This window comes from Oncorhynchus nerka, linkage group LG12, assembly GCF_034236695.1.
Source record: "Oncorhynchus nerka isolate Pitt River linkage group LG12, Oner_Uvic_2.0, whole genome shotgun sequence".
Classification (NCBI taxonomy): domain Eukaryota; kingdom Metazoa; phylum Chordata; class Actinopteri; order Salmoniformes; family Salmonidae; genus Oncorhynchus; species Oncorhynchus nerka.
In genome coordinates, this window is record NC_088407.1 from 90,824,919 (window position 1) to 90,851,180 (window position 26,262).

Sequence of the window (26,262 nt, forward strand, 5' to 3'; positions counted from 1 at the left end):
AAATTCCAAGCATCTGCCTCTAACCCTAGGAAGCTCTTTGCAACCTTCTCCTCCCTCCTGAATCCTCCTCCCCTCCCCCCTCCTCCCTCTCTGCAGATGACTTCGTCAACCATTTTGAAAAGAAGGTCGACGACATCCGATCCTCGTTTGCTAAGTCAAACGACACCGCTGGTTCTGCTCACACTGCCCTACCCTGCGCTCTGACCTCTTTCTCCCCCTCTCTCCAGATGAAATCTCGCGTCTTGTGACGGCCGGCCGCCCAACAACCTGCCCGCTTGACCCTATCCCCTCCTCTCTTCTCCAGACCATTTCCGGAGACCTTCTCCCCTACCTCACCTCGCTCATCAACTCATCCCTGACCGCTGGCTACGTCCTTCCGTCTTCAAGAGAGCGAGAGTTGCACCCCTTCTGAAAAAACCTACACTCGATCCCTCCGATGTCAACAACTACAGACCAGTATCCCTTCTTTCTTTTCTCTCCAAAACTCTTGAACGTGCCGTCCTTGGCCAGCTCTCCCGCTATCTCTCTCAGAATGACCTTCTTGATCCAAATCAGTCAGGTTTCAAGACTAGTCATTCAACTGAGACTGCTCTTCTCTGTATCACGGAGGCGCTCCGCACTGCTAAAGCTAACTCTCTCTCCTCTGCTCTCATCCTTCTAGACCTATCGGCTGCCTTCGATACTGTGAACCATCAGATCCTCCTCTCCACCCTCTCCGAGTTGGGCATCTCCGGCGCGGCCCACGCTTGATTGCGTCCTACCTGACAGGTCGCTCCTACCAGGTGGCGTGGCGAGAATCCGTCTCCACACCACGTGCTCTCACCACTGGTGTCCCCCAGGGCTCTGTTCTAGGCCCTCTCCTATTCTCGCTATACACCAAGTCACTTGGCTCTGTCATAACCTCACATGGTCTCTCCTATCATTGCTATGCAGACGACACACAATTAATCTTCTCCTTTCCCCCTTCTGATGATCAGGTGGCGAATCGCATCTCTGCATGTCTGGCAGACATATCAGTGTGGATGACGGATCACCACCTCAAGCTGAACCTCGGCAAGACGGAGCTGCTCTTCCTCCCGGGGAAGGACTGCCCGTTCCATGATCTCGCCATCACGGTTGACAACTCCATTGTGTCCTCCTCCCAGAGCGCTAAGAACCTTGGCGTGATCCTGGACAACACCCTGTCGTTCTCAACTAACATCAAGGCGGTGGCCCGTTCTTGTAGGTTCATGCTCTACAACATCCGCAGAGTACGACCCTGCCTCACACAGGAAGCGGCGCAGGTCCTAATCCAGGCACTCGTCATCTCCCGTCTGGATTACTGCAACTCGCTGTTGGCTGGGCTCCCTGCCTGTGCCATTAAACCCCTACAACTCATCCAGAACGCCGCAGCCCGTCTGGTGTTCAACCTTCCCAAGTTCTCTCACGTCACCCCGCTCCTCCGCTCTCTCCACTGGCTTCCAGTTGAAGCTCGCATCCGCTACAAGACCATGGTGCTTGCCTACGGAGCTGTGAGGGGAACGGCACCTCAGTACCTCCAGGCTCTGATCAGGCCCTACACCCAAACAAGGGCACTGCGTTCATCCACCTCTGGTCTGCTCGCCTCCCTACCACTGAGGAAGTACAGTTCCCGCCCAGCCCAGTCAAAACTGTTCGCTGCTCTGGCCCCCCAATGGTGGAACAAACTCCCTCACGACGCCAGGACAGCGGAGTCAATCACCACCTTCCGGAGACACCTGAAACCCCACCTCTTTAAGGAATACCTAGGATAGGATGAAGTAATCCCTCTCACCCCCCCCCCCCCCCCCCACTTAAAAGATTTAGATGCACTATTGTAAAGTGGCTGCTCCACTGGATGTCATAAGGTGAATGCACCAATTTGTAAGTCGCTCTGGATAAGAGCGTCTGCTAAATGACTTAAATGTAAATGTAATGTTATACAATTATGTACAATATTATAGAGTATTATACAATATTATAGAGTATTATACAATATTATAGAGTATTATACAATATTATAGAGTATTATACAATATTATAGAGTATTATACAATATTATAGAGTATTATACAATATTATAGAGTATTATACAATATTATAGAGTATTATACAATATTATAGAGTATTATACAATATTATAGAGTATTATACAACATTAGATTATTATACAATATTATAGAGTATTATACAATATTATAGAGTATTATACAATATTATAGTATATACAACATACAATATTAGATTATTATACAATATTATACACTATTATAGAGTATAATACAATATTAGATTATTATACAATATTATAGAGTATTATACAATATTATAGAGTATTATACAATATTATAGATTATTATGCAATATTATAGAGTATTATACAATATTATAGATTATTATAAAGTATTATACTATATTATAGAGTATTATACAATATTATACAATAGTATACAGTATTATACAATATTAGAGTATTATACAATATTATACAATATCATAGATTATTATACAATATTATAGAGTATTATAAAGTATTATACAATATTATAGAGTATTATACAATAGTATACAGTATTATACAATATTATAGAGTATTATACAATTATGTACAATATTATAGAGTATTATACAATATTATAGAGTATTATACAACATTAGATTATTATACAATATTAGAGTATTATAGAGTATTATACAGTATTATACAGTATAATACAATATTAGATTATTATACAATATTATAGAGTATTATACAATATTATAGAGTATAATACAATATTAGATTATTATACAATATTATAGAGTATTATACAATATTATAGAGTATTATACAATATTATAGATTATTATGCAATATTATAGAGTATTATACAATATTATAGAGTATTATACAGTATTATAGAGAATTATATAGTATTATACAATATTATACAGTATTTGTATTTTTATAGCAAATTTTTTATTGATTTATTATTTCACCTTTATTTAACCAGGTAGGCAAGTTGAGAACAAGTTCTCATTTACATCTGCGACCTGGCCAAGATAAAGCAAAGCAGTGTGACAAAAACAACACCACAGAGTTACACATATCATGTCAACTAGAGGTCGACGGATTAATTAGGGCCGATTTCAAGTTTTAATAACAATCGGAAATCGGTATTTTTGGGCGCCGATTTTTAAAATATTTTTACACCTTTATTTAACTAGCCAAGTCAGTTAAGAACACATTCTTATTTTCAATGACGGCCTGGGAACGGTGGGTTAAGTGCCTTGTTCAGGGGCAGAAAGACAGATTTTCACCTTGTCAGCTCGGGGGATCCAATCTTGCAACCTTACAGTTAACAAGTCCAACGCAACAACGACCTGCCTCTCTCTCGTTGCACTCCACAAGGAGACTGCCTGTTACGCAAATGCAGTAAGCCAAGGTAAGTTGCTAGCTAGCATTAAACTTATCTTATAAAAAAAACAATGAATCATAATCACTAGTTAACTACACATGGTTGATATTACTAGGTGACACAAAGGCCTCTCTGTCAGGAGAAACAAGGCAGAGCTCTGTCAGGAGAAACAAAGGCCTCTCTGTCAGGAGAAACAAGGCAGAGCTCTGTCAGGAGAAACAAAGGCCTCTCTGTCAGGAGAAACAAGGCAGAGCTCTGTCAGGAGAAACAAGGCAGAGCTCTGTCAGGAGAAACAAAGGCCTCTCTGTCAGGTGACACATAGGCCTCTCTGTCAGGTGACACAAAGGCCTCTCTGTCAGGAGAAACAAGGCAGAGCTCTGTCAGGAGAAACAAAGGCCTCTCTGTCAGGTGACACATAGGCCTCTCTGTCAGGTGACACAAAGGCCTCTCTGTCAGGTGACACATAGGCCTCTCTGTCAGGTGACACAAAGGCCTCTCTGTCAGGTGACACATAGGCCTCTCTGTCAGGTGACACAAAGGCCTCTCTGTCAGGTGACACATAGGCCTCTCTGTCAGGTGACACAAAGGCCTCTCTGTCAGGTGACACAAAGGCAGAGCTCTGTCAGGTGAATGTCCTCTATTCTAAAACCCGAGGCCATCACAACCCTGGATCACCTAGTTACCTGTTCAGGTGTGTAAGGGACATTACTGTTTAGAAGAGCCACAGTACATGATTGATAAGGCCTACAATATTGTCTGAGTAAATAGTCATTATGGCAAGTTCCTCGGGGTACACATCACGGACAAACTGAATGGGTCCACCCACACAGACAGCATCGTGAAGAAGGCGCAGCAGCGCCTCTTCAACCTCAGGAGGCTGAAGAAATTCGGCTGGTCACCAAAAACACTCACAAACTTCTACAGATGCACAATCGAGAGCATCCTGGCGGGCTGTATCACCGCCTGGTAGGGCAACTGCTCCACCCACAACCGTAAGGCTCTCCAGAGGGTAGTGAGGTCTGCACAACGCATCACCGGGGGGACAAACTACCTGCCCTTCAGGACACCTACACCACCCGATGTTACAGGAAGGCCATAAAGATCATCAAGGACATCAACCACCCGAGCCACTGCCTGTTCACCCCACTATCATCCAGAAGGCGAGGTCAGTACAGGTGCATCAAAGCTGGGACCGAGAGACTGAAAAACAGCTTCTATCTCAAGGCCATCAGACTGTTAAACAGCCACCACTAACATTGAGAGGCTGCTGCCAACATACTGACTCAAATCTCTAGCCACTTTAATAATGGAAATTGATGTAAAAAATGTATCACTAGCCACTTTAAACTATGTTTACATACCCTACATTACTCATCTCATATGTATATGTATATACTGTACCCTATACCATGTACTGAATCTTGCCATCTTTATGTAATACATGTATCACTAGCCACTTTAAACTATGCCACTTTGTCTACATTACTCATCTCATATGTATATACTGTACTCGATACCATCTACTGCATCTTGCCTATGCCGTTCTGTACCATCACTCATTCATATATCTTTATGTACATATTCTTTATCCCCTTACACTTGTGTGTATAAGGTAGTAGTTTTGGAATTGTTAGGTTAGATTACTTGTTGGTTATTACTGCATTGTCGGAACTAGAAGCACAAGCATTTCGCTACACTCACATTAACATCTGCTAACCATGTGTATGTGACAAATAAAATTGGATTTGATTTGAAAGAGTCGACTACTTTCTTATTGAGGTGGCAGGTAGTCTAGTGGTTAGAGTGTAGAGGAGGCAGGTAGCCTAGTGGTTAGAGTGTAGAGGTGGCAGGTAGCCTGCTATGCAGACGACACACAATTAATCTTCTCCTTTCCCCCTTCTGATGACCAGGTGGCGAATCGCATCTCTGCATGTCTGGCAGACATATCCGTGTGGATGACGGATCACCACCTCAAGCTGAACCTCGGCAAGACGGAACTGCTCTTCCTCCCGGGGAAGGACTGCCCGTTCCATGATCTCGCCATCACGGTTGACAACTCCATTGTGTCCTCCTCCCAGAGCGCTAAGAACCTTGGCGTGATCCTGGACAACACCCTGTCGTTCTCAACCATCAAGTTAGCGGTGGCCCGTTCCTGTGGTTCATGCTCTACAACATCCGCAGGTTAGAGTGTGGAGGTGGCCCTGCCTCACACAGGAAGCGGCGCAGGTCCTAATCCAGGCACTTGTCATCTCCCGTCTGGATTACTGCAAGCCTCGCTGTTGGCTGGGCTCCCTGCCTGTGCCATTAAACCCCTACAACTCATCCAGAACGCCGGTAGCCTGTCTGGTGTTCAACCTTCCCAAGTTCTCTCACGTCACCCCGCTCCTCCGCTCCCTCCACTGGCTTCCAGTTGAAGCTCGCATCCGCTAGACCATGGTGCTTGCCTACGGAGCCTGTGTGGGGAACGGCACCTCAGTGGTCCAGGCTCTGATCAGGCCCTACACCCAAACAAGGGCACTGCGTTCATCCACCTCTGGCCTGCTCGCCTCCCTACCACTGAGGAAGTACAGTTCCCGCTCAGCCCAGTCAAAACTGTTCGCTGCTCTGGCCCCCCAATGGTGGAACAAACTCCCTCACGACGCCAGGACAGCGGAGTCAATCACCACCTTCCGGAGACACCTGAAACCCCACCTCTTTAAGGAATACCTAGGATAGGATAAAGTAATCCCTCTCACCCCCTCCCCTGAAAAGATTTAGATGCACTACTGTTCCACTGGAGGTCATAAGGTGAATGCACCAATTTGTAAGTCGCTCTGGATAAGAGCGTCTGCTAAATGACTTAAATGTAAATGTAAATGTAGCCTAGTGGTTAGAGTGTAGAGGAGGCAGGTAGCCTAGTGGTTAGAGTGTAGCGGTGGCAGGTAGCCTAGTGGTTAGAGTGTAGAGGAGGCAGGTAGCCTAGTGGTTAGAGTGTAGAGGAGGCAGGTAGCCTAGTGGTTAGAGTGTAGCGGTGGCAGGTAGCCTAGTGGTTAGAGTGTGGAGGTGGCAGGTAGCCTAGTGGTTAGAGTGTAGAGGAGGCAGGTAGCCTAGTGGTTAGAGTGTAGAGGAGGCAGGTAGCCTAGTGGTTAGAGTGTAGCGTGGCAGGTAGCCTAGTGGTTAGAGTGTAGCGGTGGCAGGTAGCCTAGTGGTTAGAGTGTAGCGGTGGCAGGTAGCCTAGTGGTTAGAGTGTAGCGGTGGCAGGTAGCCTAGTGGTTAGAGTGTAGAGGAGGCAGGTAGCCTAGTGGTTAGAGTGTAGAGGAGGCAGGTAGCCTAGTGGTTAGAGTGTAGCGGTGGCAGGTAGCCTAGTGGTTAGAGTGTGGAGGTGGCAGGTAGCCTAGTGGTTAGAGTGTAGGGCGGCAGGTAGCCTAGTGGTTAGAGTGTAGCGGTGGCAGGTAGCCTAGTGGTTAGAGCGTAGGGGGGCAGGTAGCCTAGTGGTTAGAGTGTAGAGTTGGCAGGTAGCCTAGTGGTTAGAGTGTAGAGGTGGCAGGTAGCCTAGTGGTTAGAGTGTAGAGGTGGCAGGTAGCCTAGTGGTTAGAGGTGGCAGGTAGACTAGTGGTTAGAGTGTAGGGGTGGCAGGTAGCCTAGTGGTTAGAGTGTAGAGGTGGCAGGGTAGCCTAGTGGTTAGAGTGTAGAGGTGGCAGGTAGCCTAGTGGTTAGAGTGTAGAGGAGGCAGGTAGCCTAGTGGTTAGAGTGTAGAGGTGGCAGGTAGCCTAGTGGTTAGAGTGTAGAGGTGGCAGGTAGCCTAGTGGTTAGAGTGTAGAGGCGGCAGGTAGCCTAGTGGTTAGAGTGTAGAGGAGGCAGGTAGCCTAGTGGTTAGAGTGTAGAGGTGGCAGGTAGCCTAGTGGTTAGAGTGTAGAGGCGGAATGTAGCCTAGTGGTTAGAGTGTAGAGGTGGCAGGGTAGCCTAGTGGTTAGAGTGTAGAGGTGGCAGGTAGCCTAGTGGTTAGAGTGTAGAGGAGGCAGGTAGCCTAGTGGTTTGAGTGTAGAGGTGGCAGGTAGCCTAGTGGTTAGAGTGTAGAGGCGGCAGGTAGCCTAGTGGTTAGAGTGTAGGGGTGGCAGGTAGCCTAGTGGTTAGAGTGTAGAGGTGGCAGGTAGCCTAGTGGTTAGAGTGTAGAGGTGGCAGGTAGCCTAGTGGTTTGAGTGTAGAATTGGCAGGTAGCCTAGTGGTTAGAGTGTAGAGTTGGCAGGTAGCCTAGTGGTTAGAGTGTAGGGAGGCAGGTAGCCTAGTGGTTAGAGTGTAGAGTTGGCAGGTAGCCTAGTGGTTAGAGTGTAAAGGAGGCAGGTAGTCTAGTGGTTAGAGTGTAGAGGGAGGCAGGTAACCTAGTGGTTAGAGTGTAGTGACGGCAGGTACACTAGTGGTTAGAGTGTAGGGGAGGCAGGGTAGCCTAGTGGTTAGAGTGTAGAGGTGGCAGGTAGCCTAGTGGTTAGAGTGTAGGGGTGGCAGGTAGCCTAGTGGTTAGAGTGTAGGGAGGCAGGTAGCCTAGTGGTTAGAGTGTAGAGGTGGCAGGTAGCCTAGTGGTTAGAGTGTAGAGGAGGCAGGTAGCCTAGTGGTTAGAGTGTAGAGGAGGCAGGTAGCCTAGTGGTTAGAGTATAGATGAGGCAGGCAGCCTAGTGGTTAGAGTGTAGGGGAGGCAGGTAGCCTAGTGGTTAGAGTGTAGGGGAGGCAGGTAGCCTAGTGGTTAGAATGTAGAGGAGGCAGGTAGTCTAGTGGTTAGAGTGTAGGGGAGGCAGGTAGCCTAGTGGTTAGAGTGTAGATGAGGCAGGTAGTCTAGTGGTTAGAGTGTAGAGGAGGCAGGTAGTCTAGTGGTTAGAGTGTAGAGGAGGCAGGTAGCCTAGTGGTTAGAGTGTAGCGGTGGCAGGTAGCCTAGTGGTTAGAGCGTAGGGCGGCAGGTAGCCTAGTGGTTAGAGTGTAGCGGTGGCAGGTAGCCTAGTGGTTAGAGCGTAGGGGGGCAGGTAGCCTAGTGGTTAGAGTGTAGAGTTGGCAGGTAGCCTAGTGGTTAGAGTGTAGAGGTGGCAGGTAGCCTAGTGGTTAGAGTGTAGAGGTGGCAGGTAGCCTAGTGGTTAGAGGTGGCAGGTAGACTAGTGGTTAGAGTGTAGGGGTGGCAGGTAGCCTAGTGGTTAGAGTGTAGAGGTGGCAGGGTAGCCTAGTGGTTAGAGTGTAGAGGTGGCAGGTAGCCTAGTGGTTAGAGTGTAGAGGAGGCAGGTAGCCTAGTGGTTAGAGTGTAGAGGTGGCAGGTAGCCTAGTGGTTAGAGTGTAGAGGTGGCAGGTAGCCTAGTGGTTAGAGTGTAGGGAGGCAGGTAGCCTAGTGGTTAGAGTGTAGAGGAGGCAGGTAGCCTAGTGGTTAGAGTGTAGAGGTGGCAGGTAGCCTAGTGGTTAGAGGTGGCAGGTAGACTAGTGGTTAGAGTGTAGGGGTGGCAGGTAGCCTAGTGGTTAGAGTGTAGAGGTGGCAGGGTAGCCTAGTGGTTAGAGTGTAGAGGTGGCAGGTAGCCTAGTGGTTAGAGTGTAGAGGAGGCAGGTAGCCTAGTGGTTAGAGTGTAGAGGTGGCAGGTAGCCTAGTGGTTAGAGTGTAGGGGTGGCAGGTAGCCTAGTGGTTAGAGTGTAGGGACGGCAGGTAGCCTAGTGGTTAGAGTGTAGGGGTGGCAGGTAGCCTAGTGGTTAGAGTGTAGAGGTGGCAGGTAGCCTAGTGGTTAGAGTGTAGAGGTGGCAGGTAGCCTAGTGGTTTGAGTGTAGAATTGGCAGGTAGCCTAGTGGTTAGAGTGTAGAGTTGGCAGGTAGCCTAGTGGTTAGAGTGTAGGGGAGGCAGGTAGCCTAGTGGTTAGAGTGTAGAGTTGGCAGGTAGCCTAGTGGTTAGAGTGTAGAGTTGGCAGGTAGCCTAGTGGTTAGAGTGTAAAGGAGGCAGGTAGTCTAGTGGTTAGAGTGTAGAGGAGGCAGGTAACCTAGTGGTTAGAGTGTAGAGGAGGCAGGTAGTCTAGTGGTTAGAGTGTAGGGGAGGCAGGTAGCCTAGTGGTTAGAGTGTGGTGACGGCAGGTACACTAGTGGTTAGAGTGTAGGGGAGGCAGGGTAGCCTAGTGGTTAGAGTGTAGAGGTGGCAGGTAGCCTAGTGATTAGAGTGTAGGGGTGGCAGGTAGCCTAGTGGTTAGAGTGTAGGGGAGGCAGGTAGCCTAGTGGTTAGAGTGTAGAGGTGGCAGGTAGCCTAGTGGTTAGAGTGTAGAGGAGGCAGGTAGCCTAGTGGTTAGAGTGTAGAGGAGGCAGGTAGCCTAGTGGTTAGAGTATAGATGAGGCAGGCAGCCTAGTGGTTAGAGTGTAGGGGAGGCAGGTAGCCTAGTGGTTAGAGTGTAGGGGAGGCAGGTAGCCTAGTGGTTAGAATGTAGAGGAGGCAGGTAGTCTAGTGGTTAGAGTGTAGGGGAGGCAGGTAGCCTAGTGGTTAGAGTGTAGAGGAGGCAGGTAGTCTAGTGGTTAGAGTGTAGAGGAGGCAGGTAGTCTAGTGGTTAGAGTGTAGAGGAGGCAGGTAACCTAGTGGTTAGAGTGTAGAGGAGGTAGGTAGACTAGTGGTTAGAGTGTAGAGGAGGCAGGTAACCTAGTGGTTAGATTGTAGAGGAGGCAGGTAGTCTAGTGGTTAGAGTGTAGAGGAGGCAGGTAGTCTAGTGGTTAGAGTGTAGAGGAGGCAGGTAGCCTAGTGGTTAGAGTGTAGGGGTGGCAGGTAGCCTAGTGGTTAGAGTGTAGGGGAGGCAGGTAGCCTAGTGGTTAGAGTGTAGAGGTGGCAGGTAGCCTAGTGGTTAGAGTGTAGAGGAGGCAGGTAGCCTAGTGGTTAGAGTGTAGAGGAGGCAGGTAGCCTAGTGGTTAGAGTATAGATGAGGCAGGCAGCCTAGTGGTTAGAGTGTAGGGGAGGCAGGTAGCCTAGTGGTTAGAGTGTAGGGGAGGCAGGTAGCCTAGTGGTTAGAATGTAGAGGAGGCAGGTAGTCTAGTGGTTAGAGTGTAGGGGAGGCAGGTAGCCTAGTGGTTAGAGTGTAGAGGAGGCAGGTAGTCTAGTGGTTAGAGTGTAGAGGAGGCAGGTAGTCTAGTGGTTAGAGTGTAGAGGAGGCAGGTAACCTAGTGGTTAGAGTGTAGAGGAGGTAGGTAGACTAGTGGTTAGAGTGTAGAGGAGGCAGGTAACCTAGTGGTTAGATTGTAGAGGAGGCAGGTAGTCTAGTGGTTAGAGTGTAGAGGAGGCAGGTAGTCTAGTGGTTAGAGTGTAGAGGAGGCAGGTAGTCTAGTGGTTAGAGTGTAGAGGTGGCAGGTAGTCTAGTGGTTAGAGTGTAGAGGAGGCAGGTAGTCTAGTGGTTAGAGTGTAGAGGAGGCAGGTAGTCTAGTGGTTAGAGTGTAGGGGAGGCAGGTAGCCTAGTGGTTAGAGTGTAGAGGGGGCGGGTAGTCTAGTGGTTAGAGTGTAGAGGAGGCAGGTAGTCTAGTGGTTAGAGTGTAGAGGGGGCGGGTAGTCTAGTGGTTAGAGTGTAGAGGTGGCAGGTAGCCTAGTGGTTAGAGTGTAGAGGAGGCAGGTAGCCTAGTGGTTAGAGTGTAGAGGTGGCAGGTAGCCTAGTGGTTAGAGTGTAGAGGTGGCAGGTAGCCTAGTGGTTAGAGTGTAGGGAGGCAGGTAGCCTAGTGGTTAGAGTGTAGGGGTGGCAGGTAGCCTAGTGGTTAGAGTGTAGAGGTGGCAGGTAGCCTAGTGGTTAGAGTGTAGAGGTGGCAGGTAGCCTAGTGGTTTGAGTGTAGAATTGGCAGGTAGCCTAGTGGTTAGAGTGTAGAGTTGGCAGGTAGCCTAGTGGTTAGAGTGTAGGGGAGGCAGGTAGCCTAGTGGTTAGAGTGTAGAGTTGGCAGGTAGCCTAGTGGTTAGAGTGTAAAGGAGGCAGGTAGTCTAGTGGTTAGAGTGTAGAGGAGGCAGGTAGTCTAGTGGTTAGAGTGTAGAGGAGGCAGGTAGCCTAGTGGTTAGAGTGTAGAGGAGGCAGGTAGCCTAGTGGTTAGAGTGTAGAGGAGGCAGGTAGCCTAGTGGTTAGAGTATAGATGAGGCAGGCAGCCTAGTGGTTAGAGTGTAGGGGAGGCAGGTAACCTAGTGGTTAGATTGTAGAGGAGGCAGGTAGTCTAGTGGTTAGAGTGTAGAGGAGGCAGGTAGTCTAGTGGTTAGAGTGTAGAGGAGGCAGGTAGCCTAGTGGTTAGAGTGTAGGGGTGGCAGGTAGCCTAGTGGTTAGAGTGTAGGGGAGGCAGGTAGCCTAGTGGTTAGAGTGTAGAGGTGGCAGGTAGCCTAGTGGTTAGAGTGTAGAGGAGGCAGGTAGCCTAGTGGTTAGAGTGTAGAGGAGGCAGGTAGCCTAGTGGTTAGAGTATAGATGAGGCAGGCAGCCTAGTGGTTAGAGTGTAGGGGAGGCAGGTAGCCTAGTGGTTAGAATGTAGAGGAGGCAGGTAGTCTAGTGGTTAGAGTGTAGGGGAGGCAGGTAGCCTAGTGGTTAGAGTGTAGAGGAGGCAGGTAGTCTAGTGGTTAGAGTGTAGAGGAGGCAGGTAGTCTAGTGGTTAGAGTGTAGAGGAGGCAGGTAACCTAGTGGTTAGAGTGTAGAGGAGGTAGGTAGACTAGTGGTTAGAGTGTAGAGGAGGCAGGTAACCTAGTGGTTAGATTGTAGAGGAGGCAGGTAGTCTAGTGGTTAGAGTGTAGAGGAGGCAGGTAGTCTAGTGGTTAGAGTGTAGAGGAGGCAGGTAGTCTAGTGGTTAGAGTGTAGAGGTGGCAGGTAGTCTAGTGGTTAGAGTGTAGAGGAGGCAGGTAGTCTAGTGGTTAGAGTGTAGAGGAGGCAGGTAGCCTAGTGGTTAGAGTGTAGAGGTGGCAGGTAGCCAAGTGGTTAGAGTGTAGAGGAGGCAGGTAGCCTAGTGGTTAGAGTGTAGAGGAGGCAGGTAGCCTAGTGGTTAGAGTATAGATGAGGCAGGCAGCCTAGTGGTTAGAGTGTAGGGGAGGCAGGTAGCCTAGTGGTTAGAGTGTAGGGGAGGCAGGTAGCCTAGTGGTTAGAATGTAGAGGAGGCAGGTAGTCTAGTGGTTAGAGTGTAGGGGAGGCAGGTAGCCTAGTGGTTAGAGTGTAGAGGAGGCAGGTAGTCTAGTGGTTAGAGTGTAGAGGAGGCAGGTAACCTAGTGGTTAGAGTGTAGAGGAGGCAGGTAACCTAGTGGTTAGAGTGTAGAGGAGGTAGGTAGACTAGTGGTTAGAGTGTAGAGGAGGCAGGTAACCTAGTGGTTAGATTGTAGAGGAGGCAGGTAGTCTAGTGGTTAGAGTGTAGAGGAGGCAGGTAGTCTAGTGGTTAGAGTGTAGAGGAGGCAGGTAGCCTAGTGGTTAGAGTGTAGGGGTGGCAGGTAGCCTAGTGGTTAGAGTGTAGGGGAGGCAGGTAGCCTAGTGGTTAGAGTGTAGAGGTGGCAGGTAGCCTAGTGGTTAGAGTGTAGAGGAGGCAGGTAGCCTAGTGGTTAGAGTGTAGAGGAGGCAGGTAGCCTAGTGGTTAGAGTATAGATGAGGCAGGCAGCCTAGTGGTTAGAGTGTAGGGGAGGCAGGTAGCCTAGTGGTTAGAGTGTAGGGAGGCAGGTAGCCTAGTGGTTAGAATGTAGAGGAGGCAGGTAGTCTAGTGGTTAGAGTGTAGGGAGGCAGGTAGCCTAGTGGTTAGAGTGTAGAGGAGGCAGGTAGTCTAGTGGTTAGAGTGTAGAGGAGGCAGGTAGTCTAGTGGTTAGAGTGTAGAGGAGGCAGGTAACCTAGTGGTTAGAGTGTAGAGGAGGTAGGTAGACTAGTGGTTAGAGTGTAGAGGAGGCAGGTAACCTAGTGGTTAGATTGTAGAGGAGGCAGGTAGTCTAGTGGTTAGAGTGTAGAGGAGGCAGGTAGTCTAGTGGTTAGAGTGTAGAGGAGGCAGGTAGTCTAGTGGTTAGAGTGTAGAGGTGGCAGGTAGTCTAGTGGTTAGAGTGTAGAGGAGGCAGGTAGTCTAGTGGTTAGAGTGTAGGGGAGGCAGGTAGCCTAGTGGTTAGAGTGTAGAGGGGGCGGGTAGTCTAGTGGTTAGAGTGTAGAGGAGCCAGGGTAGCCTAGTGGTTAGAGTGTAGAGGAGGTAGGTAGCCTAGTGGTTAGAGTGTAGAGGAGGCAGGTAGTCTAGTGGTTAGAGTGTAGAGGGGGCGGGTAGTCTAGTGGTTAGAGTGTAGAGGTGGCAGGTAGCCTAGTGGTTAGAGTGTAGAGGAGGCAGGTAGCCTAGTGGTTAGAGTGTAGAGGTGGCAGGTAGCCTAGTGGTTAGAGTGTAGAGGTGGCAGGTAGCCTAGTGGTTAGAGTGTAGGGGCGGCAGGTAGCCTAGTGGTTAGAGTGTAGGGGTGGCAGGTAGCCTAGTGGTTAGAGTGTAGAGGTGGCAGGTAGCCTAGTGGTTAGAGTGTAGAATTGGCAGGTAGCCTAGTGGTTAGAGTGTAGAGTTGGCAGGTAGCCTAGTGGTTAGAGTGTAGGGGAGGCAGGTAGCCTAGTGGTTAGAGTGTAGAGTTGGCAGGTAGCCTAGTGGTTAGAGTGTAAAGGAGGCAGGTAGTCTAGTGGTTAGAGTGTAGAGGAGGCAGGTAGTCTAGTGGTTAGAGTGTAGAGGAGGCAGGTAGTCTAGTGGTTAGAGTGTAGAGGTGGCAGGTAGTCTAGTGGTTAGAGTGTAGAGGAGGCAGGTAGTCTAGTGGTTAGAGTGTAGAGGAGGCAGGTAGTCTAGTGGTTAGAGTGTAGGGGAGGCAGGTAGCCTAGTGGTTAGAGTGTAGAGGGGCGGGTAGTCTAGTGGTTAGAGTGTAGAGGAGGCAGGTAGTCTAGTGGTTAGAGTGTAGAGGGGGCAGTCTAGTGGTTAGAGTGTAGAGGTGGCAGGTAGCCTAGTGGTTAGAGTGTAGAGGGAGGCAGGTAGCCTAGTGGTTAGAGTGTAGAGGTGGCAGGTAGCCTAGTGGTTAGAGTGTAGAGGTGGCAGGTAGCCTAGTGGTTAGAGTGTAGGGTGGCAGGTAGCCTAGTGGTTAGAGTGTAGAATTGGCAGGTAGCCTAGTGGTTAGAGTGTAGAGTTGGCAGGTAGCCTAGTGGTTAGAGTGTAGGGGAGGCAGGTAGCCTAGTGGTTAGAGTGTAGAGTTGGCAGGTAGCCTAGTGGTTAGAGTGTAAAGGAGGCAGGTAGTCTAGTGGTTAGAGTGTAGAGGAGGCAGGTAGTCTAGTGGTTAGAGTGTAGAGGAGGCAGGTAGTCTAGTGGTTAGAGTGTAGAGGTGGCAGGTAGTCTAGTGGTTAGAGTGTAGAGGAGGCAGGTAGTCTAGTGGTTAGAGTGTAGAGGAGGCAGGTAGTCTAGTGGTTAGAGTGTAGGGGAGGCAGGTAGCCTAGTGGTTAGAGTGTAGAGGGGGCGGGTAGTCTAGTGGTTAGAGTGTAGAGGAGGCAGGTAGTCTAGTGGTTAGAGTGTAGAGGGGGCGGGTAGTCTAGTGGTTAGAGTGTAGAGGTGGCAGGTAGCCTAGTGGTTAGAGTGTAGAGGAGGCAGGTAGCCTAGTGGTTAGAGTGTAGAGGTGGCAGGTAGCCTAGTGGTTAGAGTGTAGAGGTGGCAGGTAGCCTAGTGGTTAGAGTGTAGGGGTGGCAGGTAGCCTAGTGGTTAGAGTGTAGGGGTGGCAGGTAGCCTAGTGGTTAGAGTGTAGAGGTGGCAGGTAGCCTAGTGGTTAGAGTGTAGAGGTGGCAGGTAGCCTAGTGGTTTGAGTGTAGAATTGGCAGGTAGCCTAGTGGTTAGAGTGTAGAGTTGGCAGGTAGCCTAGTGGTTAGAGTGTAGGGGAGGCAGGTAGCCTAGTGGTTAGAGTGTAGAGTTGGCAGGTAGCCTAGTGGTTAGAGTGTAAAGGAGGCAGGTAGTCTAGTGGTTAGAGTGTAGAGGAGGCAGGTAACCTAGTGGTTAGAGTGTAGTGACGGCAGGTACACTAGTGGTTAGAGTGTAGGGGAGGCAGGGTAGCCTAGTGGTTAGAGTGTAGAGGTGGCAGGTAGCCTAGTGGTTAGAGTGTAGGGGAGGCAGGTAGCCTAGTGGTTAGAGTGTAGAGGTGGCAGGTAGCCTAGTGGTTAGAGTGTAGAGGAGGCAGGTAGCCTAGTGGTTAGAGTGTAGAGGAGGCAGGTAACCTAGTGGTTAGAGTGTAGAGGAGGTAGGTAGACTAGTGGTTAGAGTGTAGAGGAGGCAGGTAACCTAGTGGTTAGATTGTAGAGGAGGCAGGTAGTCTAGTGGTTAGAGTGTAGAGGAGGCAGGTAGTCTAGTGGTTAGAGTGTAGAGGAGGCAGGTAGTCTAGTGGTTAGAGTGTAGAGGTGGCAGGTAGTCTAGTGGTTAGAGTGTAGAGGAGGCAGGTAGTCTAGTGGTTAGAGTGTAGAGGAGGCAGGTAGCCTAGTGGTTAGAGTGTAGAGGAGGCAGGTAGTCTAGTGGTTAGAGTGTAGAGGTGGCAGGTAGTCTAGTGGTTAGAGTGTAGAGGGGGCGGGTAGTCTAGTGGTTAGAGTGTAGAGGAGGCAGGTAGCCTAGTGGTTAGAGTGTAGAGGTGGCAGGTAGCCTAGTGGTTAGAGTGTAGAGGTGGCAGGTAGCCTAGTGGTTAGAGTGTAGGGGCGGCAGGTAGCCTAGTGGTTAGAGTGTAGAGGTGGCAGGTAGCCTAGTGGTTAGAGTGTAGAGGTGGCAGGTAGCCTAGTGGTTAGAGTGTAGGGGTGGCAGGTAGCCTAGTGGTTAGAGTGTAGAGGTGGCAGGTAGCCTAGTGGTTAGAGTGTAGAGGTGGCAGGTAGCCTAGTGGTTTGAGTGTAGAATTGGCAGGTAGCCTAGTGGTTAGAGTGTAGAGTTGGCAGGTAGCCTAGTGGTTAGAGTGTAGGGGAGGCAGGTAGCCTAGTGGTTAGAGTGTAGAGTTGGCAGGTAGCCTAGTGGTTAGAGTGTAAAGGAGGCAGGTAGTCTAGTGGTTAGAGTGTAGAGGAGGCAGGTAACCTAGTGGTTAGAGTGTGGTGACGGCAGGTACACTAGTGGTTAGAGTGTAGGGGAGGCAGGGTAGCCTAGTGGTTAGAGTGTAGGGGTGGCAGGTAGCCTAGTGGTTAGAGTGTAGGGGTGGCAGGTAGCCTAGTGGTTAGAGTGTAGGGGAGGCAGGTAGCCTAGTGGTTAGAGTGTAGAGGTGGCAGGTAGCCTAGTGGTTAGAGTGTAGAGGAGGCAGGTAGCCTAGTGGTTAGAGTGTAGAGGAGGCAGGTAGCCTAGTGGTTAGAGTATAGATGAGGCAGGCAGCCTAGTGGTTAGAGTGTAGGGGAGGCAGGTAGCCTAGTGGTTAGAGTGTAGGGGAGGCAGGTAGCCTAGTGGTTAGAATGTAGAGGAGGCAGGTAGTCTAGTGGTTAGAGTGTAGGGGAGGCAGGTAGCCTAGTGGTTAGAGTGTAGATGAGGCAGGTAGTCTAGTGGTTAGAGTGTAGAGGAGGCAGGTAGTCTAGTGGTTAGAGTGTAGAGGAGGCAGGTAGCCTAGTGGTTAGAGTGTAGCGGTGGCAGGTAGCCTAGTGGTTAGAGTGTGGAGGTGGCAGGTAGCCTAGTGGTTAGAGTGTAGGGCGGCAGGTAGCCTAGTGGTTAGAGTGTAGCGGTGGCAGGTAGCCTAGTGGTTAGAGCGTAGGGGGGCAGGTAGCCTAGTGGTTAGAGTGTAGAGTTGGCAGGTAGCCTAGTGGTTAGAGTGTAGAGGTGGCAGGTAGCCTAGTGGTTAGAGTGTAGAGGTGGCAGGTAGCCTAGTGGTTAGAGTGTAGAGGCGGCAGGTAGTCTAGTGGTTAGAGTGTAGAGGTGGCAGGTAGCCTAGTGGTTAGAGGTGGCAGGTAGACTAGTGGTTAGAGTGTAGGGGTGGCAGGTAGCCTAGTGGTTAGAGTGTAGAGGTGGCAGGGTAGCCTAGTGGTTAGAGTGTAGAGGTGGCAGGTAGCCTAGTGGTTAGAGTGTAGAGGAGGCAGGTACACTAGTGGTTAGAGTGTAGGGGAGGCAGGGTAGCCTAGTGGTTAGAGTGTAGAGGTGGCAGGTAGCCTAGTGGTTAGAGTGTAGGGGTGGCAGGTAGCCTAGTGGTTAGAGTGTAGGGGAGGCAGGTAGCCTAGTGGTTAGAGTGTAGAGGTGGCAGGTAGCCTAGTGGTTAGAGTGTAGAGGAGGCAGGTAGCCTAGTGGTTAGAGTGTAGAGGAGGCAGGTAGCCTAGTGGTTAGAGTATAGATGAGGCAGGCAGCCTAGTGGTTAGAGTGTAGGGGAGGCAGGTAGCCTAGTGGTTAGAGTGTAGGGGAGGCAGGTAGCCTAGTGGTTAGAATGTAGAGGAGGCAGGTAGCCTAGTGGTTAGAGTGTAGGGGAGGCAGGTAGCCTAGTGGTTAGAGTGTAGAGGTGGCAGGTAGCCTAGTGGTTAGAGTGTAGAGGAGGCAGGTAGCCTAGTGGTTAGAGTGTAGAGGAGGCAGGTAGCCTAGTGGTTAGAGTATAGATGAGGCAGGTAGACTAGTGGTTAGAGTGTAGAGGAGGCAGGTAACCTAGTGGTTAGATTGTAGAGGAGGCAGGTAGTCTAGTGGTTAGAGTGTAGAGGAGGCAGGTAGCCTAGTGGTTAGAGTGTAGGGGTGGCAGGTAGCCTAGTGGTTAGAGTGTAGGGGAGGCAGGTAGCCTAGTGGTTAGAGTGTAGAGGTGGCAGGTAGCCTAGTGGTTAGAGTGTAGAGGAGGCAGGTAGCCTAGTGGTTAGAGTGTAGAGGAGGCAGGTAGCCTAGTGGTTAGAGTATAGATGAGGCAGGCAGCCTAGTGGTTAGAGTGTAGGGGAGGCAGGTAGCCTAGTGGTTAGAGTGTAGGGGAGGCAGGTAGCCTAGTGGTTAGAATGTAGGGGAGGCAGGTAGCCTAGTGGTTAGAATGTAGAGGAGGCAGGTAGTCTAGTGGTTAGAGTGTAGGGGAGGCAGGTAGCCTAGTGGTTAGAGTGTAGAGGAGGCAGGTAGTCTAGTGGTTAGAGTGTAGAGGAGGCAGGTAGTCTAGTGGTTAGAGTGTAGAGGAGGCAGGTAACCTAGTGGTTAGAGTGTAGAGGAGGTAGGTAGACTAGTGGTTAGAGTGTAGAGGAGGCAGGTAGTCTAGTGGTTAGAGTGTAGAGGTGGTAGGGTAGCCTAGTGGTTAGAGTGTAGAGGAGGCAGGTAGTCTAGTGGTTAGAGTGTAGAGGAGACAGGTAGTCTAGTGGTTAGAGTGTAGAGGAGGCAGGTAGCCTAGTGGTTAGAGTGTAGAGGAGGCAGGTAGTCTAGTGGTTAGAGTGTAGAGGAGGCAGGTAGTCTAGTGGTTAGAGTGTTGGACTAGGAACCTGAATGGTTGCCAGATCGAATCCCTGATCTGACATGGTAAAAATCTGTCGTTCTGTCCCCTGATTAAGGCAGTTAATTTAGATATCTTCTCTACTGTTCCTAGGCCGTCATTGAAAATAAGAATTTGTTCTTAAAACTGACTTGCCTAGTTACGTAAAAGTAACAGTCAGAGAGAGATAATTCATTGCAGCCTAAATGGTGTGAAACACTTTCAATATATCCCTGACTAAATAATAAACATAGGTTCGTTGAGAAGACCAGAGATGGGCCGACCGTTTAATGTGGACTGTTGCTGTATTGGATGTTGTTACTTCGTTTTTTTTTTTTGTCAGTAGCACTTTGTTAACTGTGGAGCTGAAGAAAAAATGAATAAGTAACTGCATTTTATAACAGACGTGAAGTCCGAAGTGCCTGAAGATATGCACTTCAGAAGAGAAGATATAACAATAATAAACGTAAACAAAGCCTAAATTCAGATGGGGTAGATTTCCCGGCAATAATGTATACTTTAGAGGTAATAATGTATTTAGCAAATTGTAATGAAACAGCAAGGAGCAGGTCGCGAACCCTCAACCTTCTGGCCCGAAGTCCAGCTCGCTATCGACTGGGCCCCAAAAGCATCGAGTCGATATCCTCGCTAAAAATAAACCCAGGGTCGTTACAGTATGTATCCCAGTGACTGACTACTATGGCGTTCTTTTCTCTGTAATTCTTTCCTCATTCAGCTTTCTGACCAAATCCAGGAAATACCGTGTCGACAATTGCGCTCCATTCAACGATGGAGAAATGGAAAAAAACAATGCTGGATATTGTGACAGTGAGAAATATACAACTGTCTTTACCTTTCGGTGGCAGAAATTCGGCATCGGCGAATACTTCTTCTACTTCGGTGGGGTTTTATCGGCGGTTGGCATCCAACGTTATGGTGCATGACCGCCACCTACTGTACTGGAGTGTGGGCCAGAGACACGGAGGAACGACATCCTACCTGCCAGCCCCTTTGCTCACCTCTTCATCAAACCCCTTTCCTCCCCCAATTATCTCCTAAAATTACATACCCAAATCTAACTGCCTGTAGCTCAGAGACAGAAGCAAGGATATGCATATTCTTGGTACCATTTGAACTGAAACACTTTGAAGTTTGTGGAAATGTGAAATGAATGTTGGAGAATATAACACATTAGATCTGGTAAATGATAATACAAAGAAAATAAAATAAAAAACATGTTTTTTTTGTTCCATCATCCTTGAAATGGCAGAGAAAGGCCATCGTGTATTTTAGCAGTTTAGGGGCAATTTAGATTATGGTGTCTAGATGGCAGTAGTGTATGAGCAAAGTTTTAGACTGATCCATTGCATTACTATTCAAAATGTTGTATCAAATCTGACCAAATATGCCTATTTGGTTAATTGATGCATTTTCAAGTTCATAACTGTGCACTCTGCTCAATCAATAGCATGTTATTCTTTCACTGTAAAAGCTACTGTAAATTGGACAGTGCAGTTAGATGAACAAGAATTGAAGCTTTCTGCCCATATAAGACATTTTCTTGTTACTTACAATGTCATGCAAATCACATTAGCTCAACCATCCCTTGGGGGACACACCGATCCTCTGGCTGTGTCCCACCCTTCATCTACTGGCTGTGTCCCACCCTTAATCTACTGGCTGTGTCCCAGCCTTCATCTACTGGCTGTGTCCCAGACTTAATCTACTGGCTGTGTCCCACCCTTCATCTACTGGCTGTGTTCCACCCTTAATCTACTGGCTGTGTCCCAGCCTTCATCTACTGGCTGTGTCCCAGACTTAATCTACTGTCTGTGTCCCACCCTTCATCTACTGGCTGTGTCCCACCCTTAATCTACTGGCTGTGTCCCAGACTTAATCTACTGGCTGTGTCCCTACTGGCTGTGTCCCACCCTTAATCTACTGGCTGTGTCCCACCCTTAATCTACTGGCTGTGTCCCACCCTTAATCTACTGGCTGTGTCCCACCCTTCATCTACTGGCTGTGTCCCACCCTTCATCAACTGGCTGTGTCCCTACTGGCTGTGTCCCACCTTTCATCTACTGGCTGTGTCCCTACTGGCTGTGTCCCACCTTTCATCAACTGGCTGTGTCCCTACTGGCTGTGTCCCACCTTTCATCTACTGGCTGGGTCCCACCCTTCATCTACTGGCTGTGTCCCACCCTTCATCAACTGGCTGTGTCCCTACTGGCTGTGTCCCACCTTTCATCTACTGGCTGTGTCCCACCCTTCATCTACTGGCTGTGTCCCACCCTTCATCTACTGGCTGTGTCCCACCCTTCATCTACTGGCTGTGTCCCACCCTTCATCTACTGGCTGTGTCCCACCCTTCATCTACTGGCTGTGTCCCACCCTTCATCTACTGGCCGTGTCCCACCCTTCATCTACTGGCTGTGTCCCACCCTTAATCTACTGGCTGTGTCCCACCCTTCATCTACTGGCTGTGTCCCACCCTTCATCTACTGGCTGTGTCCCACCCTTCATCTACTGGCTGTGTCCCACCCTTAATCTACTGGCTGTGTCCCACCCTTCATCTACTGGCCGTGTCCCAACCTTAATCTACTGGCTGTGTCCCACCCTTCATCTACTGGCTGTGTCCCACCCTTAATCTACTGGCTGTGTCCCACCCTTAATCTACTGGCTGTCTCCCACCCTTAATCTACTGGCTGTCTCCCACCCTTAATCTACTGGCCGTGTCCCAACCTTAATCTACTGGCTGTGTCCCAACCTTAATCTACTGGCTGTGTCCCACCCTTCATCTACTGGCCGTGTCCCAACCTTAATCTACTGGCTGTGTCCCACCTTTCATCTACTGGCTGTGTCCCAACCTTAATCTACTGGCTGTGTCCTACCCTTAATCTTGTAAAAAATAGCCTCCTCTCTTCTGTCCCTTCTTGCCGTCCTCCCCTCCTTGACTCTCATCTGTACTTCAAAAATAAATGCCTGCCCTTTGTATATCTGTTCCACTGCTCCTGCCATCTCTGCACCATCACTGTCAGTATCAGGCTACTCTGTCTGACTACTCTGTCTGGTTTGACTTCCTCGACCCACTGCAAGGCCAACAGTATGGCCATCAACTCCGCCATATATACAGCCAGATGATCTGTACATCAGAGGGATATCACACTCCTGTCAGCTGAAGTAGCTACCTTCTTCTTCTTCTTCTTCTTCTTCTTCGTCTTCTTTGTCTTCTTCTTCTTCTTTTTTAAAGTTTTATTGACCGACTACATCCAACAAATGTGTATTGTCGCCACCTACTGGGTAAAAACGGAGATATAAAAAATAAAATCTATAATATTCCCCAAAATATTTACAAAAGTCAATGTAGTCCTTTACTTGGTCAAATGTACACTTATCTCTACAGACTCTGGGGTCTGATCCCTACAGGTCTAATCCCTACAGGCTCTGGGGTCTGATCCCTACAGGCTCTGGGGTCTGATCTCTACAGGCCCTGGGGTCTGATAACTACAGGCCACGGGGTCTGATACCTACAGGCTCTGGGGTCTGATCTCTACATGTTCTGGGGTCTGATCCCTACAGGCTCTGGGGTCTGATCCCTACAGGCTATGGGGCCTGATCCCTACAGGCTCTGGGGTCTGATCCCTACAGGCTCTGTGGTCTAATCCCTACAGGCTCTGGGGTCTAATCCCTACAGGCTCTGGGGTCTGATCCCTACAGGCTCCTGTGTCTGATCTCTACAGGCTCTGGGGTATGATCCCTACAGGCTCTGGGGCCTGATCCCTACAGGCTCTGATTCTGGGGTCTGATCCCGACAGGCTCTGGGGTCTGATCCCTACAGGCTCTGGGGTCTGATCCCTACAGGCTCTGTGGTCTGATCCCGACAGGCTCTGGGGTCTGATCCCTACAGTCTCTGATTCCTGATCCCTACAGGCTCTGTGCTTTGATCCCTACAGGATCTGGGGTCTAATCTCTACAGGCTCTGGGGTCTGAACCCTACAGTCTCTGAGGCCTGATCTCTTCAGGCTCTGGCGTCTGATCTCTACAGGCTCTGGGGTCTGATCACTACAGGCTCTGGGGTCTGATCCCTACAGGCTCTGTGGTCTAATCCCTACAGGCTCTGGGGTCTGATCCCTACAGGCTCTGGGGTCTGATCCCTACAGGCTCTGGGGTCTGATCCCTACAGGCTCTGGGATCTGATCTCTACAGGCTCTGGGGCCAGATCCCTACAGGCTCTGGGGTCTGATCCCTACAGGCTCTGTGGTCTGATCCCTACAGGCTCTGGGGTCTGACCCCTACAAGCTCTGGGGCCTGATCCCTACAGGCTCTGGGGCCTGATCCCTACAGGCTCTGTCGTCTGATCCCTACAGGCTCTGGGGTCTGATCGCTACAGGCTCTGGGGTCTGATCCCTACAGGCTCTGGGGCCTGATCCCTACAGACTCTGAGGCCTGATCCCTAGAGACTCTGGGGCCTAATCCCTACAGTCTCTGATACCTGACCCCTACAGGCTCTGGGGCCTGATGCCTAAAGGTTTTGGGGTTTAATCCCTACAGTCTCTGATTCCTGTCCCCTACAGGCTCTGAGGTCTAATCCCTGCAGGCTCTGTGGTTTGATCCCTACAGGTTCTGAGGCCTGATCCCTACAGACCATGGGGCCTAATCCCTACAGTCTCTGATTCCTGACCCCTACAGGCTCTGGGGTCTGATCCCTAAAGGCTCTGAGGCCTGATCCCTTCAGGCTCTGGCATCTGAACTCTACAGGCTCTGGGGTCTGATCCCTACAGGCTCTGGGGTATGATCCCTACAGGCTCTGGGGTATGATCCCTACAAGCTCTGGGGCCTGATCCCTACAGGCTCTGGGGCCTGAACCCTACAGGCTCTGGGGCCTGATCCCTACAGGCTCCTTGGCCTGATCCCTACAGGTTCTGGGGTCTGATCCCTACAGGCTCTGTGGTCTGACCCCTACAAGCTCTGGGGCCTGATCCCTACAGGCTCTGGGGTTTGTTCCCTACTGTCACGTCTGCTCCCTCTCCGGCCTCTTGGTCACCAGGCTGCTCGTTATGGCGCACACCTGTCACCATCGTTACGCGCATCAGCGTATATTGACACTCACCTGGACTCCATCACCTGAGAGTCAGCGCAACACATAATAGTAGATAATAATAGTAAAATAAGGGGGTCAATGTAAATAGTTCAGGGGTCCATTTCATTAACTGTTCAGCAGTCTAATGGCTTGGCGGTAGAAGCTGTTGAGGAGCCTTTTGGTCCCAGACTGCTTGCCGTACTGCCTGATATAGACGTCCGTATGGCAGGGAGCTCGATAGTAGGATCGTTTGTTGGTGAGGGCCCTCGGAGTGTGGTGTCAGGAAAATAACCTCACACTCAACGTCAACAAAACAAAGGAGATGATTGTGGACTTCAGGAAACAGCAGAGGGAGCACCCCCCTATCCACATTGATGGGACAGTAGTGGAGAGGGTAGTAAGTTTTAAGTTCCTCGGCGTACACATCACAGACAAACTGAATGGGTCCACCCACACAGACAGCGTCGTGAAGAAGGTGCAGCAGCGCCTCTTCAACCTCAGGAGGCTGAAGAACTTCGGCTGGTCACCAAAAACACTCACAAACTTCTACAGATGCACAATCGAGAGCATCCTGGCGGGCTGTATCACCGCCTGGTACGGCAACTGCTCCGCCCACAACCGTAAGGCTCTCCAGAGGGTAGTGAGGTCTGCACAACGCATCACCGGGGGCAAACTACCTGCCCTCCAGGACACCTACACCAACCGATGTCACAGGAAGGCCATAAAGATCATCATGGACAACAACCACCCGAGCCACTGCCTGTTCACCCCGCTATCATCCAGAAGGATCATCAAGGACATCAACCACCCGAGCCACTGCCTGTTCACCCCGCTATCCTCCAGAAGGATCATCAAGGACAACAACCACCCGAGCCACTGCCTGTTCACCCCGCTATCATCCAGAAGGATCATCAAGGACAACAACCACCCGAGCCACTGCCTGTTCACCCCGCTATCATCCAGAAGGATCATCAAGGACAACAACCACCCGAGCCACTTCCTGTTCACCCCGCTGAAGGATCATCAAGGACAACAACCACCCAGCCACTGCCTGTTCACCCCGCTATCATCCAGAAGGATCATCAAGGACAACAACCACCCGAGCCACTGCCTGTTCACCCCGCTATCATCCAGAAGGATCATCAAGGACAACAACCACCCGAGCCACTGCCTGTTCACCCCGCTATCATCCAGAAGGATCATCAAGGACAACAACCACCCGAGCCACTGCCTGTTCACCCCGCTATCATCCAGAAGGATCATCAAGGACAACAACCACCCGAGCCACTGCCTGTTCACCCCGCTATCATCCAGAAGGATCATCAAGGACAACAACCACCCGAGCCACTGCCTGTTCACCCCGCTATCATCCAGAAGGATCATCAAGGACAACAACCACCCGAGCCACTGCCTGTTCACCCCGCTATCATCCAGAAGGATCATCAAGGACAACAACCACCCGAGCCACTGCCTGTTCACCCCGCTATCATCCAGAAGGCAAGGTCAGTACAGGTGCATATTCTTCATCCCTTTAAACAATGCTACCTTATATAATGTTACTTACCCTACATTATTCATCTCATATGCATACGTATATACTGTACTCTACATCATCGACTGCATCTTTATGTAATACATGTATCACTAGCCACTTTAACTATGCCACTTTGTTTACTTTGTCTACATACTCATCTCATATGTATATACTGTACTCGATACCATCTACTGTATGCTGCTCTGTACCATCACTCATTCATATATCCTTATGTACATATTCTTTATCCCCTTACACTGTGTATAAGGAAGTTGTTTTGGAATTGTTAGCTAGATTACTCGTTGGTTATTACGGAATTGTCAGAAGTAGAAGCACAAGCATTTCGCTACACTCGCATTAACATCTGCTAACCGTGTGTATGTGACAAATAAAATTGGATTTGATTTGATTTGACGTGGACAACGGAACTTGAAGCTCTTGACCTTCTCATCTACAGCTCCGTCGATGTGAATGGGGGGCCCTCTTTTTTCCTGTAGTCCACGAACAGCTCCTTTGTCCTGCTCATATTGAGGGAGAGGTTGTTGTCCTGGCATCACACTGCCAGATCCAGGTCTCTGACCTCCTCGTCGTCGGTGATCAGGCCTACCACCATCGTGTCGTCTGCAAACTTAATGATTGAGTTGGAGACGTGTGTAGCCACGCAGTCATGGGTAAACAGGGAGTACAGGAAGGAGCTGAGCACGCACCCCTGTGTGACTCCTATGTTGAGGGTCAGCGTAGGGGATGTGCAGTTGCCTACCCTCACCACCTGGGGGGCGCCCCATCATGAAGTCCAGGATCCAGTGGCAGGGCAATGGCAATTGTGTTGTCCTTGGATCTGTTGGGTGGTAAGGAAATTGGAATGGGTCTAGGGAGTCAGGTAAGGTGGAGGTAATATGATCCTCAACATGCCTCTCAAAGCACTTCATGATGACAGAAGTGAGTGCTATGGGGTGAT

The 26,262-nt window shown here is 49.8% G+C and overlaps 2 protein-coding genes across 4 annotated transcripts in view; one reads left to right on the plus strand and one right to left on the minus strand.

Annotated features, from left to right (window-relative positions):
• LOC115123146 (proline-rich protein 36-like) overlaps positions 1-19,604 on the minus strand; it is a 40,021-nt gene extending 20,417 nt beyond the window's left edge. The window contains exon 1 of one of the 3 annotated variants that reach the window (XM_065025973.1): positions 19,544-19,604. The gene's annotated coding sequence lies outside the window, so the exon portion shown is untranslated. The remainder of the gene's footprint in view (positions 1-19,543) is intronic. The other 2 variants (XM_065025975.1, XM_065025974.1) reach the window with 2 other exon arrangements.
• Positions 19,605-21,966: 2,362 nt separating this feature from the next.
• LOC115123806 (osteoclast stimulatory transmembrane protein-like) overlaps positions 21,967-26,262 on the plus strand; it is a 60,519-nt gene continuing 56,223 nt past the window's right edge. The window contains 7 exon segments of the mRNA XM_065025040.1: positions 21,967-21,990; positions 22,270-22,323; positions 22,431-22,490; positions 22,851-22,973; positions 23,426-23,479; positions 23,679-23,784; positions 24,229-24,364. Coding sequence (XP_064881112.1) covers positions 21,967-21,990; positions 22,270-22,323; positions 22,431-22,490; positions 22,851-22,973; positions 23,426-23,479; positions 23,679-23,784; positions 24,229-24,364 — 557 coding nt within the window.